This window comes from Anolis carolinensis, chromosome 6 (assembly GCF_035594765.1).
Source record: "Anolis carolinensis isolate JA03-04 chromosome 6, rAnoCar3.1.pri, whole genome shotgun sequence".
Taxonomy (NCBI): domain Eukaryota; kingdom Metazoa; phylum Chordata; class Lepidosauria; order Squamata; family Dactyloidae; genus Anolis; species Anolis carolinensis.
In genome coordinates this window covers 65205062-65223709 of record NC_085846.1, presented here as the reverse complement: position 1 = coordinate 65223709, position 18648 = coordinate 65205062, and the positions used below count along the sequence as shown (strand labels likewise).

The following is an 18648-nucleotide window of genomic DNA, read 5'->3' as shown; positions in this document are numbered from 1 at the left end:
CTGCAAACACTCTGTTTTGCAGAACATCCTGCAGCACATTTTGCTATAGTTTTTCGGTTAATATCTCATAGAGACTCGACCAATTCAACATAATTTGTGGCAGCCACAAAACACCTCTAGAAGACACCTTAGATCCTTTGAAACACCTTTGGAAGATACTAGATCCTGTACAAGGAGAAAAGTGAAATATACATTGTTTGAATGAATAATTATATCAACTAACTGGTATATCAACATAAACCTGAATCCTATAGTTCAGTGGTTCTCAACCTGGGGTCCCCAGATGTTTTTGGCCTACAACTCTTAGAAATCCCAGTGTTTACCAGCTGTTAGGATTTCTGAGAGTTGAAGACCAAAAACTTCTGGGTATCCCAGGTTGAGAACCACTGCTATAGTTCATCTCAACTAGAGTAGACCTATTGAATTGATAGAATTTGCATAAATGTTAAAGCAGCAATTGGTTCAGTGGAGCCAATTTAGATGATATCAGTACCGCACACATGCGGCATCCTTAAATTGCAGCCCTCTAGGCACAGTAGAGTCTCACTTATCCAACATAAAAGAGCCGGCAGAACACTGGATAAGCGAAAGTGTTGGATAATAAGAAGAGATTAAGGAAAAGCCTATTAAACATCAAATTACGTTATGATTTTACAAATTAAGCACCAAAACATCATGTTTGACAACAAATGGACAGAAAAAGCAGTTAAATAAACAGTAATTACTATATTACTGTATTTAATAATTTAGCACCAAAACTTCATAATGTATTGAAAAATTTACTACAAAAACATTGACTACTAAAAGGCAAACTGTGCTAGATAATACAGAATGTTGGATAAGCGAATGTTGGATAAGCAAGACTTTACGGTATTTGGATATCCAACTCCCAGAATTCCTGACCATTGAACAGACTGGCTAAGACTTCTGGGTGATGGAGGCCCAAACAGCTGAAAGACTGCAGTTTGTGGATATCTGCTTTAATCTTTTATTAACATGGCTCTCCTTAGGACTCCTTATGCATACAACCTTCTTGATCAGGGTGCAAATGTGAAATAGAAATCTTGATATCAAATGAATTATTAAATGTCTGTAGATCAAGTTGAACATGAAGGTTAGCTGAAAAGCTGGCAACTTCAGAGTTTGGGTAATAGTGAAAAAATAGCAATGCAATACGATAGTCTCAATGAATCAGTAGGAGACAAAGAAATCATCTTTACTTATTTCAAATCTAAGCAAGATCTAGGAAATGAAAGAAAGATCTACATTTCTGCACACACCCTCCATGTTTATGGGAGAGTTTGAAAGCCTTAAGGATGTTGGATCTCTCCCAATAATCTTTAAAAATATCCTCCAGGCACTGGAATGCTACAGAAGAATCTGGAACGGTTTCTTGGCAAGACATTTTTGGTTAAAGCCTAGCTCAAGGCAGATCAAACCACTTCAGCTTCACTCCCATCAAGGATCACAGCAGCCAGAAAATGCTCTTCCGAGGAGTTTGCCTTCTTCTGTGCCTGTTTTGTATGGCACAGATGACAACTCAGCAAAACATCAAACCCAAGAAAAAGGCAGACCCCAGGAGAGGTAAAACAGGCAGACACATGGTGGGGGGCATTTCTCCATCTGATAGTGATCTCTTTGTTTTTTAAATTTAGTGCGTGAAAGTGGTTTTAAAAACTTTTTTTCCTGTTGGATTGTACTATCTTGGTTTCACCTGATTTTGGAAGCTGAGCCAGAAGATGCTTGGTGAGTACTTTATATGAGAAACCACAAGAGATGGCATCTCTTGTTAAGGCTAGGAAGAAATTCTTCCTTGAAATTCTGGAGAACCACAGCCAAAACTAGGCTGAATGGATTAATGGCCTAACTTAGTATATGTCAGCTTTATTTGTTTCTAGTCTGATAGAATACTCTGTGTATTTAAAAAATCTACTACTAAATTAACAAATTATATTATGAGATGGTATTGTATGTTACAATCTGCACTGCTTTGCTAGTGTTTGAAAGCAGATGAATCATTATGGTTCCATCTGACCAAATCGGCTGACATATAACAGAGAGAAGCACAATAATAATCTGCACAGAACTATATACCAACTTGCTAAAACCACAGAGTGGATTCTTATATTTGCTTCTGTTTAATCTTTGTGACTTTAGCTTCTTATCCTTCACTGACTTACACTAAGCACATTCAAAGGATTTTGTGGAAAGAGGATATTGCCGACATTTTACACATGAAGAGTGCAGGCAAAAAGAATGAATAATTACTAGTATGTTCTTCTATCAAAATTAATTATGGAAAGGTCTCTTGAGAATTTAAATGGGCTTTGCTATCTTTTGTAGGAGATTTGAATTAAGTAGTGTTAAAAGGGATTTAATGTTCAATCCCTGGAGTTGGGAAGAGTTATCAGCAATTACCAGAAGACATTCAAGTCATGCTTGCTAATGTTGCTTTTTAATAAATAGCTGTATCTACTAAATATCTTAAAGCCTATGGATTTCTGGGTTCCGAGGGCCCTTCCACACAACCTTATATCCCAGAATATAAAGGCAGAAAATCCCATAATATCTCCTTTGAACTGGGTTATCTGAGTCCACACTGCCATATATTCCAGTTCAAAGCAGATAATGTGTGATTTTCTGCCTTGATATTCTGGGATGCAGGACTGTGTGGAAGGGCCCTTAGATGATCATTTTACCGGTAGAGGAAAATATGTGCTACCATTAAGGGGAATTGCAAAGTCTGCTCATGAAATATTCGGTGTGAGAAAACATGAGTAACAGATCATTTATTAACTTCACAAGTGGAATGCATCTTCATTTGTTCTGGTTTATATCTTCTATTGTAGCGGAAGCCAGACTTCCCCTCTTCTCGGCTTGTCGTGTGTCTGTGCGGACGCAGTGGAAGTAGGAGACAGACAACTGGAGTTTTTTCCAAAGAAAGCAGTTTACTAAAGTTCCTGCAGCTGCAGAGGTTCATCCCACGCACAACTAGATGCTGAAAAGGGAGAACCCCGCAGACAGGGTCAAGTGTCTATTTATACAATTCAGTGGGTTCAGTTTACGACCGCCCACATATCAAACCATTGGTGCATATTTGTGGTGCAGTATTACATTTCATTACTTTCGTTTCTCTCAAAACACATGATTTCGGGGAAATCATGTGATATCCCATCGGCTGTGTTCCTGGCCTGCTCGTACCTCCTTATATGGCCATTTCCTCCTACCCCTTCATTCCTGCCTTACTATGAACACAGAGACAATTGCAAAAAGCAACACAAAGACACACACATTATTTGGTGGACGGGGTGATGCAACAAGCTTACTTTTCCTTCTCAAGTCTGAGGCGAGCGGCAGTAGTACCATTTAGTTTCTATAGCTTCCTAGTTAAAGCAGGGCAAGGGATGCAAAGAAGGAAACATATTTCAATATATAAATGTCCTTATCCATTAAGTGAAGCCTTACAAAGGAAGTAGAGATGTGATTCCCCCCATCTAATGTGAAGAGCTATGGAAAAAATAACCCAAAATCTACTTGTTTAAATTTATCAGTGTGCCATTTTCTGATAGATGATGTCAACATTGTGTGTGTTTCCTTTCTTGTCATGGAATATACTTTCCTGCAAACTTTATTAAACAGTAATGTAGTTATATCAGATCTTGTAGGAGCAAAGCTTGGGAAATTTATTTTTGGACTACAAGGTAATTGAGAATTCATTGAGAATTGAATTCTCTGATGGAGAATTCATTGAGAATTGAATTCTCTGATGGAGAATTCATTGAGAATTCTCCATCAGAGGCCCACAGTGCCTCCACAAACATCAAAATCCAGTATCCCAAAGAATGCAGCCATGGCAGTTAAAACTGAACTATTGTGCTATAATAGTGTCATAGAAATGGTTCCCAGTCATTCTCAAATCTTAGGCTTATCAAATCTTAGGCCCGGGCTGTGGCGCAAGCTGGTGAGCAGCCAGCTGAGACCAATCACTCTGACCAAGAGGTCATGAGTTCGAGGCCAGCTCGGAGCCTGCATTTGTCTTTGTCTTTGTTCTATGTCAAGGCATTGAATGTTTGCCTTATATGTGTAATGTGATCCGCCCTAAGTCCCCTTCGGGGTGAGAAGGGCGGAATATAAATACTGTAAATAAATAAATAAATTATTGACACAGTCACTGAAATCTGGGGTTGATCCAGAGCATTTCTGCTTCGGACCAGTCCCAGATTCCATGGAGCTGTTCAGACACACTGCCTCTGAGACATGGTAGTAGAGTCCAGATCAGTCAGGCTGAACCCAGTACAACCCCACTGGACTATCACCATTACCTGGACTTGCTTCCCTGTCACCACAGCAGTTGACAAAGTGACACATCAGCAAAGCTATCCACATGACCAAGGAGAGGAATGAGAACTGTCCGCTTTCTTTTCCCTGGTCACGCGAGCGGCTTTGCTGATGTTGGCACAGGGAAAAGGGGATGATGGTGAAAAATCCTGCAGATCTCTAGGGAAGACAAGTGGACAAATGTCAATACTCTAGAAGAAGCAAAGGCTACCAGTACTGAAGCGATATTCCTCCATGATCAACTTCGCTGGACTGACCATATTGTCCAAATGCCCAATAATGGTGTCTCAAAGCAGTTACTTTACTTTTAGCTCAAGAATGGAAAACAGAATATTGATGGACAGAAATCAAGATTTGGAGATGAGCTTAAAGCTAATCTTAAAAAATGTGGGATAAACAACAGAGAACTCAGGGGCCGTCCAGACATTACCTTTATCCCAGGAGCTCCCACAGCAAACAGGAGGATGGCCAGACACCGTTCCCTGCAAACATGGAAGCAATCACTGCAAACAGCAAAAAAACACAAGATTTGCAGGTACGGGAATATCCCGGTTCTAAGCTGGAAATCTGCATCTTCCAATGTCTGTCTGTCCCAGCACTCAGAAAGCATGGGATCTTTAATCTTGGTTTCTTCCCGGGTTTCAAATGTCTGTTCCTAATTGGTCGGTTCCGGCGGATGTCCTTCGGTGGCCATTTTAGGGGCTGCCAAACTCTGGAACAAAGCAGGAAGTGTGGACTACGGAGTCAGACATCCAGGGACCAAGAAGTCTGTGTGTGGACCAGCTCACAGGAACTGTCTTTTTTTTTTTTTGCCCAGTGGCGAAGTGCGTTAAAGTGCTGAGCTGCTGAACTTGCAGATCGAAAGGTCCCAGGTTGAAATCCCGGGAGTGGCTTGAGCACCCACTGTTAGCTCCAGCTCCTGCCAACCTAATAGTTCGAAAACATGCAAATGTGAGTAGATCAATAGGTACTGCTATGGCAGGAAGGTAACGGCGCTCCATGCAGTCATGCCAGCCACATGACCTTGGAGGTGTCTACGGACAACGCCAGCTCTTCGGCTTAGAAATGGAGATGAGCACCAACTCCCAGAGTCAGACATGACTGGACTTAATGTCAGGGGAAACCTTTACCTTAATTAAAGTGTGAGATTTGGTGCTGTCTGGAACTGCCCTGGGAAGCCCTGGCCCTCAAGCATTCTAACTGGAGGTCGGCTGTTACCAACAGTGCTGTGGTTTTTGCAGAGGCACAAATAGAGGGCAGAAGGGATAAACATGTCCATCATGCAAACCCTTGTCAGAACCACCTTCCATCTGGAAATGTATGTCTTCACTGCAAAAGATCGTGTAAATCCAGAATAGGTCTTTACAGTAATTTGTGAACCCAACGGCAATACTCTACCCCTGAAAGACAACCATACTTGGCAATGAGGGATTGTCTATGATGATGCTATACTAATCCTAGAGCGCAGGACTACTTTAGAGTATCACCCAAACTCAAAAGAATTTTCTGACTTTCCTAACACAGGGTAAAACCAAGTTAACCAGTTTTATCCTGCATTACTGACTAGAATTCCCCGGACGTCCAGGAATCATTTCTGGTTGACACTGAGGTAGAGAGCCAGTTAGGCAAGTCTTTAGAGCATAAGTGGGGGATTGTATGGATGTTATTGGACTGTATCTCCAATGAGTTCTAGCCAACATATGCCAACATTAACAGATGATGGCAACTGCAGCCTAACAACATCTGGAAAGCCACAAGTTCTTTGTTTGACTTGAGCACAAACTGTCATAACAATTTAGAGTAATTTTTTAAAGTGAAAAAAAAACACTTGTTGGTAATTTTTCCTTACATTCTACTTTACTACATTAAGTTCATATGTCAGTTTTCTGACAATGTCCCCCTTACATCAAACGGTGATTTGAAGCAGAAACAGCAAATGATTATAGCACTTTACAGCTGTTTATTATTGTGCTTAAGTGTATGTTTGAAAAAAGCTGGGAAGACAGAGAACTTCCTACCAACAGTGATTGCATAAATATTACTCACATTTGATAAACAGGTCATAGAATTCCAGCAATCATTACTGGTAAGCCACCCTTTTTGACACAGGTGTAACAACAACAACAGGAATTTATTATAGTGTATTTACTGTATCTTTACCTATGACTTGTTTTATTGTTGATTGATTGTTTTATTGTTATGTTTTTTTATTGTTTGTGGCCTGGGCTTGGCCCCACGTAAGCCACCCCGAGTCCCTTCGGGGAGATGGGGCGGAGTATAAAAATAAAAATATTGTTGTTGTTGTTGTTGTTTTTGTTGTTATTATTATTATTACAACACCAGCAGATAAAATGACTGGAAACTCTCCATAGACAAATGAAATCTGCTTAAAACAGGGTTCAGATATGAGTGATTTCCTATAATTAGAGTACTATTAACTACATGCTTTCCTAGAATGTGTTTTCATGAGATAAAAGAAAATACCAATAATTGTGTGATACAGTGTTACTGTAGCCTGTTAACTAGTAATAAGAGTGGTATATAATTTTCCCTGTGCTTTGCTTCTCTGACTACAAAACATTTTTATCTCTTGCCATTTGTTTTGTGGGAGTTGGCGCCCCTTTCTTACCAAATAAAATGGGTACTGTGCAATGTAATTGTCAGGGACAGGAGAACATTTGGGCCTCCAGAGATTTTAGCTACAACTTGAACCAGCCCTATCCAGAAAGCCTTAATTGTGGATGGATGTCATTCAAAACATCCAGAGGGCCAAAGGTGTTATATTAATTTTTGCTCCAAAAGTTGCACTAGGGCTTATTTTCAGGAGATGTCTTATTTTTCGAAATTGACTTTTTAATGAACTGTTACAGTTAATGAACTGTAACTAGGGCTTCTTTTTGAAGTAGGGCTTACATTTCAAGCATCCTCAAAAATCCTGAAAAGCATGCTAGGGCTTCTTTTCAGGGTAGGTCTTATTTTTGGGGAAATGGGAGGAGGGACTGTAGAAGTTTACTTTTGACTGAGCTTACTGGGAAGGACAAGGACTACTTTTGCATCTTGAACTCGGTTTGCCATAACTGAGGACAAAGGGGAGATAGTAGAAGAATGAGAGAGAAACTGGGGCATTCTAAAAGCAACTGAAAAAGTGGAATGACAAATGAGGATAGTTGGACAAAATGATATAGTTAGTTGCTATGGACCAGCTACTGGTCAAATGACATTTAGTATAATGCCACGTTTTTTAACTTTGTGCTTTTAAATACATTACAATGAAATCCTCGGTTCGCTTCTGACACAGTAATAAATAAATATGGAGCATTAACAGCTACTTGAGTTGCTTTTGTCTTTGTTCCATTTGTCCAATTATGCAATGTAAAGGTTAATTAGAAGCTGATCCAAAGAAAACTTCATAAATTGAAATGCTATCTTGCCTCTCTTCTTCAGATAGACACTATCTTAAGCTTCAACCAATATTTCCCCAAATCCACCTCCTAACCTGGCCACTGACTACTTGCCAGGATAATTCTGGCAGCTAAACATTCCAAAAAGAAACATTTCCATGCTCTGGACACAGCACAGTTATAGCATATCAGTGTAGTCATACTGTGATTTGAAAGCAAATTGTACTGGCAATATATAAAAAGAAGTGATCTTGTATTAATATCTGCAGGGCTGCCAGATGTCCCTGGTCTTCAGAGCATCACTTATTATTATTATTATTTCAATTATTTATACTTGCCAGTTTAAAACCAATGCAGTGCAAAGCAGAAGATGTATGGCACTCAGAGCAAAGAAAAATGTGTTTAAAAAGAATTTTGGGTGAAAGAAAGATAAAAGAGATTGAGATTACCTTACATAAACTCAGTTATTGATAAGGTTTCATTGTTGGAAAATATGTAACTTCCTGTTTGTTGCGTATCAATCACTTCTACAGCTCATGTTAAAAAAATGTAATCCAAACCTTCTCTTAGTTTAACACAGTGTTTTGGTGCATCTACACCGTAGAATCAACTAAGTTTGACACCACTTTAGTTGCCCTGGCTCAGTGCTATAGAATCATGGAAGTTGTAATTTTACAATGTCTTTAGACTTCTCTACCAAAGGGTGCCTTGTTGTTGTTGTTTATTCATTCAGTCAGTTCTGACTCTTCATGACTTCATGGGCCAGCCCATGCCAGACCTTCCTGTCGGTCATCGCCCACCCCCCAGTTCCTTACTAAACTACAAATCCCAGATTCCATAGTATCACGCCATAGCATATAAGGTATTGTCCTGTTGCCTTAATTCTACCATGTAGCATGATGCACCCTTTATGAAAGATGAGCATAATCTGTTGTTGCCCCTTTTTGTACATTTTGCAATTTGTTGGGACTGTACATATAACAGCATTACAGGTTAAGTATCCCTTATCTGAAATGCTTGGGACCAGAAGTGTCTAGCACTTTAATGTTTTTTCATATTTTGGAATACTTGTATTTGCATATATGTATATGTTGCAAGTCGCTCCTGGTTGCATCTATGCTGATGATTGTGCCATCACCGGCAAAGCAGAGAGCTTTGAAATAGTCAAACAGAAGCTCTCCAAAGCTTTTGGTGTTTTTACTGCCTATTACAGGGAAAATCAGCTGATCCCTAATCCATTTAACTTTGCTTCTGACAGTGTTTCTTAATACCCAAATGTATATGTTCCTATTCTGACTGTTGTAGTTGAGTCAGTAAGTAATTTTGCAAGCAGTAGTAGCAGTACCAGGAGGGGAAGAAGGGGTAATCGTGAGCAGGTGTCAGATGAGGAACAGCAAAGGGAACGGATCCGGGATATATGTATGGCACTTACTGATGAAGACACATTCAAAGGGTTTCCAAGTGGCGGGGAGTCGATGAGTAAGGAAGGAAATATGATGGATGGGAATAGAGGCACAAAGAGGGTTACTCGGGAGCAGGAATAGGATAAAGAACGGGAGAGGAAGAAGCTCCGGGATATATTTACTGCTCCCACAGATGATGAATCATTTATGGGTTTCTCTGGGAGTGATGGGTCTGGGAGTGATGAGGATGGGGAGAACACAATGGATTGGACTAGGGTACAAGAGATTGGGAACATATGTGCAGAACCAGCTTCTAGCAACACATTGGTGGGGTTTTCAGGACGGGAGTATTGGCAAACGGGAGGTACATCCGAGTCATGGGGAAATCTAAGTCTTGACAGGAGATGGAGGAACTGGAGAGATGGAAACAGGGGTTCATGTGTGAAAACAAGGACAGCTGTAAGAGATGATGATGGGGTAGAGGCCAGCTCATCGTCGGATAATGATGTGTAAGTTAAAAGTAGGCTCTGAAATGGGGAATCTTTGCAGAAGGCAAAGTGTCAGTATTGTGTGGATTTGTCTCTGCCTGTTTTCCTGTTGGGGTTGGGGTTCTACAGCCTGGTGTTCATGGTTCCTGTGGTTCTTCAACTTGGACTGGCTTATCGTGAGTGTGGCTTTCTCCCTTCCTAGACTCTTGGACTGACTCGACTACGGCTTTCTTTGACCACCTTGAAAACAACGTTTGTTTGGACTTCCTCTACGGCAATGGTGGGACCTCGGCTGGCTTGGATAACTCCTCTTTGCATTTAACTCCTTGGGTACAGTGCTGCTTGTTGGAACTCTTGGTTACAGCGCTGTTTGCTTGCTGTTTGCTTTGACTGTGTTTTAATCTGGGTTTTCTTGCTGTTTAATCCGGGTTATTTTCTGTTTGTTTTTTGGAGCCCAGTTTGGGCAAATTCTTTGAGTTTTGGCCAGAGACACTGAAGTTAAGTGTCTCTGAGCATATTATTGTTTTGCAATAAACCTTTTGTTGGACTAAATGGTGTGTGTGGCTCTTTAAGGCCTCTGTGTCTTGACAGCTTCTTAATACCCAAATGTATATGTTTCTATTCTGACATTTGTACATTTTTTGGTGCTGGTCACCAACTAATCTAAAACGCAGATGTGTGTGTTTTTACCTTAAGAACAGACAAGCATCTCGAACTCTGAAGATTACCTAGGAAGGAATCCCACTGGAGAACTGCAGCACACCACAATACTGGAGTTACCTTGGGCTGTGCTCTGACTTACAAGAAGCACTGCTTGACTATCAAGCAAAAAGTGGGCTCTAGAATTAACATTGTACAAAAGGACCAAGGCATTGATATCTCCAGCCCATCCTCTGTTTGAATATCAGCCAGCACGCCAATGCCTTAAATCAAGAAATAGTTTTCTAAGATCTACAGAGATACTCACAGGAACATCCCAGAAAGTGAGAGTCCAAAAGTGGCAGCCTAAAACCCAGAACCTCAATCAGTGCCTGACATTGGATGAGGGACTCCCTCCTGGGCACACAGAAGACTGGGCAACTTGGAAGGCACTGCGCTCTGGCACCACGAGATGCAGAGCCAACCTTAAGAAATGGGGCTACCAAGTGGAGTCCATGACATGCAAGTGTGGAGAAGAGCAAACCATAGACCACCTACGACAATGCAGTCTGAGCCCTGCCACATGCACAATGGAGGACCTTCTTACAGCAACACCAGAGGCACTCCTAAGTGACCAGCTACTGGTCAAAGGACATTACAACTTTTGCCCTCGGTTCACTTCTGACACGATAAATAAATAAATAGATGTATAGAATTTATACATTTATATTTCATATGCACCTCATACACATAGCTTGAATATAATTTTATATACAGTAGAGTCTCACTTAACCAACATAAACGGACCGGTAGAAGCTTGGATAAGTGAATATCTTGGATAATAAGGAGGGATTAAGGAAAAGCCTATTCAACATCAAATTAGGTTATGATTTTACAAATTAAGCACCAAAACATCATGTTTTACAACAGATTTGACAGAGAAAGCAGTTCAATATGCAGTAATGTTATGTTGTAATTACTATATTTATGAATTTAGCACCAAAATATCATGATATATTGAAAACATTGACTACAAAAATGGCTTGGATAATCCAGAAATTTGGATAAGCGAGGCTTGGATAAGTGAGACTCTACTGTACCACATTTTGAAACAACATTTGTGTAGAGTGAACCATCTGAAAGCAAAGGTGTCAGCCATATGGACAATATTGGATTTTCACATATTTTGGAATTCCATATAAGGGATGCTCAACCCGTATTTGAATGTAAATTGAGATTCTAATTGATCTCTTTATTCCCCTAACAGATGCAGTAAGCCTCAAAATGGTTGAGGATCTCAAGGAGCAGTTAGACAATATCTCCCAGGAGGTGGCTCTGCTAAAGGAAAAGCAAGCACTTCAAACAGGTATAAAACCTAAGAACTAGAGGTTTCACACACCACAAAATTGGCTCAGCTTACGCAGTAATAAGAGTCAATGGGCTCTTTCAGATGCAAAACATAGAATATCTACTTTCTTTTTTTTCTAGTAGCATCGCCATGTGAAGGTGGGATCCATTGGGTCCAATGAGTGAGTAGTTTACTGGGCAATCAAAAACAAACAGGAGAAGAAAGAAGGCAAAAGAATATTCAAATGAATGGGGATTTTGATGGAAGTCTCTTAATACTTTTTCCTGGCTCTATAGTTAAGAGCTTAGAGATTTCAGTCACTTGTGGGTCGGTTGCAGACACAGCAGGATAGTACTGCTGCTATTCTCTTTCCCTGTCTTAGAGCTCATGCTAGTTCAAAGGGGCAGATGCGGTCTCGAAGATAGGATGGATCCAAACCGTATACAACAGCCCTTGGAGGACCACACCTTCTCTCATCCTTGGTGTAGAGCTGAAGTGTTTTGTGTGTTGTCGAAGGCTTTCATGGTCGGGATCACAGGGTTGTTGTATGTCTTTCGGGCTGTGTGGCCATGTTCCAGAAGTATTCTCTCCTGACGTTTCGCCCACATCTATGGCAGGCATCCTCAGAGGTTGTGAGGCATGGAGAGACTAGGCAAGGAAGGTAAATATGTATCTGTGGAAAGTCCAGGGTGTGACAAGAGTCCTTTGTCAGTTGGAAGCCAGTTAATGTTGCAGTTAATCACCCTAATTAGCATTGGAAAGATGTGGGCAAAACGTCAGGAGAGAATACTTCTGGAACATGGCCACACAGCCCGAATGACATACAACAACCACCTGAAGTGTTTTGTTTGAAGAAGATTTGATACTGTTCCATTATCCAGGTGGAGGCTACTAGAGGGCAGTAAAGGGAGAAGGATAATCCATTTTTTGAGGGGGGAGTCGAAGGAGGAAAACCATCCCCCCCCCCCGTTTTCAGTAGTTATTCCCCCTCCCGCCCTTCCCATATCATACATTAGGGTTGTTTCCACAACGGGGGCATGAGTGGGGAGAATAACAGGAAAACAAGGGGAAATGGTTTTACTTTTTCAACCCATCCTCCACCCCATAAAATGGACTATCCTTCGCTCTCTAGCACCACCTTGTGGCCTTCGTCCGGATAATGAAATAGTACAGAAGATTCTTTGGTGAGTTGAATGGCAACATCCGTCCTCCCTAGTTCTTCTAACACAGTGGTTCTCAACCTATGGATTCCCAGGTGTTTTGGCCGACAACTCCCAGAAATCCCAGCCAGTATACCAGCTATTAGGATTTCTGGGAGTTGAAGGCCAAAACATTGAGGACCCACAGGTTGAGAACCATTGTTCTAACAACTGGGATCAGAAATTGCAGCATTATACTCCAAAGCAGAGTGTTTCTTTTTAAAAATATATTTTTTTATTGAAGTTTTACCTTATAAGATAGAGTAAATTAACATCGAAAGAGTGAGAACATTTGTTTGTATAGAAAGTAGGAAAACTGAGATTTAAAAAGGATCAAAAAGGGAGAGAGAGAAAAAAAACCCAAAAACCAAAACCAAATATATAAAAAAGAAAAGCAATCTGAACAAATGGCGATATAAAAATGCAAAAGACCTTGGCAAAGAAACACACCAAAAAGCAAAAGCAAAAAGCATTAGCACTGGTATTAAACACTTCAAATAAAATCGCTAGGTTAGAGGCAGCGGACATTGGTAATGTTCTAACAAAGAACTGCCAAAAACTGTTATAGTTAAAGTAAACAATCATTGTTGTTCCAGTACGACAGTTAGAAAATAATAATAATAATAATAATAATAATAATAATAATAATAGTAGTAGTAGTAGTAGTAGTAATACTAATAGTCAGGATTTCCAAGCAGTATGTCATCATTTGGTTAACAGAGAGATATAGAAGAATAATATAACATGCATTTATGATAAGTCTATATTTCACTAAGGCTAGTAATAAATCATGTTCTTACTCCTAGAATAATATATTTTTGCTTTTTAGTACATTAAGAATATTTTTAATGTATTTCCTTATATGGTAGAATATAAATGCCTGCATTTCAGGCAGAATTATCCTATGGTCTGTTGTATCACTTTTTTATTTTAGGAATGTTCTTTTATTAAATAAAATAAAGCATAATAAATTATAATATGCAGGCAGTGAGTCAGAGCATTTCTACAAATAAATAGACTAGGATGTCTTAATGAAAACACCAGTGTTGAGTCTATCCTGTTCTAATTATACTATCTATTGTTCCAGAGGTCATCAATTAAACAGTCTAGCTCCCTGCTTTTCTGTTGTGACTTTATCTCCATTGACTCTTACGTTTTGTCTCTCACTAGTTTGTCTGAAAGGCACCAAGGTGAATCTAAAATGTTTCCTGGCTTTTTCGAACGCTAAGACCTATCACGTGGCCAGTGAAGACTGCATCTCACAAGGCGGCACCCTGAGCACCCCGCAGACGGGAGATGAAAACGATGCTCTCTATGACTACGTGAGGAAGAGCCTGGGGCCCGAAACAGAGGTTTGGCTTGGTGTGAATGATCTGGCAGCGGAAGGGAAGTGGGTGGACATGACAAGCAGTCCCATTCGTTATAAGAACTGGGAAACAGAGATCACAACTCAACCGGATGGTGGGAAGCTCGAGAACTGTGCTGCGCTGTCGGGAGTTGCTGTTGGCAAATGGTTTGACAAGAGGTGCAGAGACCTGTTGCCTTATGTCTGCCAGTTCATGATTGTTTAATAGCGGGGCTCCTGACGTGGAAGAAAAGACCAAGACACATTGTTTGACACTTGGGCTAGAGCTGTCTGTGCATATGTACGTGCACAAATTGACACACATATCTGCGATATACACACATGCAAACACATATACACGAACACATACTCTTGGCTTACTAATGGAGTAGAATAAATTATATCTGCACTGCAAATCTAATTGGCTGAATACATCAAAACCATCGGCAACATTTTTCTTACTAAGGCTTCAGTTATAGACACTGACAGAGAGAGAATGTATTAGGATGGCTTCAGCATGTGAGCAAAATTTGAACTCTGCAAAAACAAAAAACAGTAAATTACTTAAGATGCATTAGTTTGTTATTGCATGCAACTTTTCTACATTCTTCTTTTTGTTCCAGATGATTGTACCAAAGTAAATCAACTTTTGTTCAATTGTTCTGGTTATCATCTCCTTGACTAAAAAGCTGAAAGCACATTTATCAGAGCCTGCTGCTATTGTTTAATGTTTTGCATTACTAAATTGCCAGCCCAAATGAGTCCTTTGAAATGGGGGGGGGGGGGGGGGTCTAAAAGTTGTCTCTGTCTCAGCTATGGTATTATAGAATGCCATTTAAAAGAAGTCGAGATAAAGAAAGCTAAACAAAACCTTTTACTCTAAAGAAGAAGGTGGGGGAGATTAGCATAGTAGATGAAAATATGATCTGAATTTTGAGCAAAGAAGATGAGCAAAGCATGAGCAAAACTGATCAATAGGAAGAAGTAAAAACATGTTCCATGTGGAATAGAGGATGTTGGAAGGTTACTGTATACAAGGTGGCAGCGGTGCTATTTTTCCCCTCCTATAACGCTGAAATGATGACACTGTTCATGAAATAGTCTCTGCCACAACAAAATTGGATCAGTCATCTTAATTCTACATTGAGTCTTTGTAATAGGATTTGCTTCTTTGCACACCTGCATCACTTGCATTCACAGAGTCCCAGTCGACTGAAAGCAATGCAATAGGTTTCTATCTTAAATGAATTGGGAAGATAATGAGTGTTGTAGCCCTCATATTTGTAACAGATCGTTGAACTGTAGCAGATCTTCTGCTGAAGTCTACGAAAGAGATGCCTTAGTTGGGTAGTTTGCAATAAAACACAATATAAAAATACATTTCAGATTTGTATCGTTGGTGGTATATAGTAGAGTCATCAATAAGTGCTTACGTTTGAGATTATCATTGCCACTTTCTGTTGAGATAATCAGCAAATAAATGAATCAGACTTGTTATAAATATGGTTTTGATCAATATTTTTGATGCATCCTTCAGAGTAATCCATCAGACAGAACATATAAAGGCGAGTTCAAGGGGCTCTTTGATTGTAGATGAACTGTAAATCTCAGCAACTACAACTCCCAAATGTCAACATCTATTTTCCCCAAACTCCACCAGTGTTCACATTTGGGCATATTGAGTATTTGTGCCAAGTTTGATCCAGATCCATCATTGTTTGAGTCCACAGTGCTCTCTGGATGTAGGTGAACTACAACTCCCAAACTCAAGGTTAATGCCCACCAAACAGTGTTTTCTGCTGGTCATAGGAGTTCCGTGTGCCAAGTTTGGTTCAATTCCATCGTTGCTGGATTTCAGAATGCTCTTTGATTGTAGGTTAACTATAAATCTCAGCAACTACAACTCCCAAATGACAAAATCAATCACCCCCCAACCCCACCAGTGTTCAAATTTGGGTGTATCGGGTTATTTGTCCCAAATTTGGTCCAGTGAATGAAAATATATCCTGCGTATCAGATATTTACATTAAGATTCATAACAGTAGCAAAATTACAGTTATGAAGTAGCAACAAAAATAGATTTATGTTTGGGGGTCACCACAACATGAGGAACTATATTAAGGGGTTGTGACATTAGGAAGGTTGAGAACCACTGGGCTAAGGTTTTTCTCAAAAATGATCTGTCAGGAATAACCTGGAGTTAAAACTGGCTGGTCCTTTTATTTTTAATGAGTATTGTTACCATTTTTCACAATACTTTAAGGCTAAGATAAATTCATCCTCTCAATTCAGGGGAGTGGGTTAAATCTTCTTAAATCCAACAACGCTTGTGTGTTTTCCACACTTCTATGAACTGAAGGGCCTCCGATGGCTCAGTGTGTTAATGTGCTGAGCTGTTGAACTTGCAGTCTGAAAGGTCCCAGGTTCAAACCCGGGGAGCAGAGTGAGTACCCACTGTTAGCTCCAGCTTCTGCCAGCCTAGCAGTTCGAAAACATGCAAATGTGAGTAGATCAATAGATACCACTCCGGTGGGAAGGTAACAGCGTTCCATGCAGTCATGCCGGCCACATGACCTTGGAGGTGTCTACAGACAACGTCAGCTCTTCGGCTTAGAAATGGAGATGAGCACGAACCCCCAGAGTCGGACATGACTGGACTTAACATCAAGGGAAACCTTTACCTTTACCTTTATGAACTGAAGACCATATTCTTAAATTAATAACATAGACCTCTAGTCTGAAAAATCATCTAAAGCAAGGATAGAGTACTTGTGGTCTTCGTAGCAGAGCTCGGCTCGGATTTCCATAATCTCTGACTACTGCCTATGCTGTTGATAGAAATCATTTCAACAGCCACAGGTTTCCCTTTTTTTAGAGTGTGTATCACCTACCCAAAAGTGTGTGTGGTTCATTTTGTTTCTGTTCAAATCACTATTCTGAGCTGAAACAACACACAGCTTTGCCTTGGAGGGCATATAATTTTGTGCTACATCTCCATTTGGAGTCCCTGAATGACTCACTTCTCTGATAAAGGAGACAGTCTGCTATATTTCTACATGATGTAATGTCCTTGTTTTCCTTCCAATTTCTCTAGGCTGAGAGTGAATAATTCTCATCTGTTTGCATATGATACAAAGTAGAGAAGGCAAAGCATCCACAATCCTAACACAGACTAAAAAGAGTATATCAGTGCAGAATATATAAAAGAGTGCTTTAAATGTGATTTTCCTTGGCAGGGGGTTGGACTGGATGGCCCACGAGGTTTCTTCCAGCTCTATGATCCTATGATACCAGAATGCATGTATAAACCATAGCAGGACAATGTGTTGTCGAAAGTTTTCATGGCTGGAATCTCTGGATGGCTGCGAGTTTTCTGGGCTGTATGGCCATGCTTGAGAAGCATGCTCTCCTGACGCCTTACCCACATCTATGGCAGGCATCCTCAGAGGTTGTGAGGTCTGAAACTAGAGGCTCATTAACACAAGGCAGTTTAGCCTGGTGTAAATCTCTCCTATAGCAACCATGGATCCAAGATGTTCATTGCATCTGCTCTGATGGCTTTCACCCTCCCCCCACTTCTAACACCTATCTACAACAAGTATCTCTACTAGAGATGTGCGTGAAAATGTTTCCTTCATTTCCTTCATGTTATCATTTCGTTTCGACCATTCCTCTATACAAAACGAATGATGACATTTTAGTAGGAAATGAGAGGCGATACGAAAATTAAAACCACACAGTCATCATACTTGCTTTTGTTTTCCTTTCATTTTGGCCCTGTAACAATAAGCAGGTACTGACCGAGGGCTGCTTTCCCATTACAGCTGATGTGTACAAATGAGTGTTAATAATAATATTAATATAAATAACAATAGTACCCTAAGCTAAGTCTGAGAGAGGAGTGCTTCCCCATTACATCTGATGTGTATGAATGTGTCTTAATATTAATATTAATAACAATAGTTATTCTGGGACCCTAAGCTGAGTCTGAGAGAGTGCTGCTTCCCTATGGCAGCTGATGAGTGCCAATGAATGTTAACAATAATATTATTAATAATAACAATAGTACTCTGGGTTAAAGACCCAAACGTTTTAAATGTTGGTGGGCTAAAAGGGATCAAAATGCCCTCCGTGTGTAGCAATTTTCACCCCTCTAGTCCAAAAACCGAGCATTGGGGGGAGGGGATGAGCCTCAGAAGCCCTCCCATTGCAGCCAATGGTCCAAATTTTTTTGTTTTTTTCGTAAGCCAGACGAATATTCTCTTCATTTAGGTGCCCCATTTTTGTTAGTGGGAACAAATACGAAAATGAGACGAAACAAATGAAACTACACAAAACAAACAGCAATTCCATACAAAAGGTGGATCTGTAATTGGTTAAGCGAGCAAACCCAAAGGGTGCTCACCAATGCATCTTCTTCATCTTGGAAAGAAGTGACAAGTGGAGTGGCGCAGGGCTCCGTCCTGGGCCCCGTTCTGTTCAACATC

The 18648-nt window shown here is 40.2% G+C and overlaps 1 protein-coding gene across 1 annotated transcript; it reads left to right on the top strand.

Moving 5' to 3' along the window:
- Positions 1–1375: 1375 nt before the first annotated feature.
- On the top strand, positions 1376–15662 carry clec3b (C-type lectin domain family 3 member B). The gene is made up of 3 exons (XM_003228255.4): positions 1376–1584; positions 11537–11635; positions 13987–15662. The coding sequence occupies exons 1-3, from the start codon at positions 1482–1484 to the stop codon at positions 14385–14387; spliced, it is 603 nt and encodes a 200-aa protein (XP_003228303.3). The 5' UTR covers positions 1376–1481; the 3' UTR covers positions 14388–15662.
- The last annotated feature ends 2986 nt before the right edge of the window (positions 15663–18648 follow it).

What these genes read in the sequence shown, in the direction of transcription:
- clec3b (XM_003228255.4), top strand. Translation starts at nt 1,482, where the DNA reads ATGCTCTTCCGAGGAGTTTGCCTTCTTCTGTGCCTGTTTTGTATGGCA. An exon ending in AAAGGCAGACCCCAGGAGAG is followed by an intron (nt 1,585 to 11,536) that starts GTAAAACAGGCA and finishes TTCCCCTAACAG; the next exon opens with ATGCAGTAAGCCTCAAAATG. An exon ending in AAAGCAAGCACTTCAAACAG is followed by an intron (nt 11,636 to 13,986) that starts GTATAAAACCTA and finishes GTCTCTCACTAG; the next exon opens with TTTGTCTGAAAGGCACCAAG.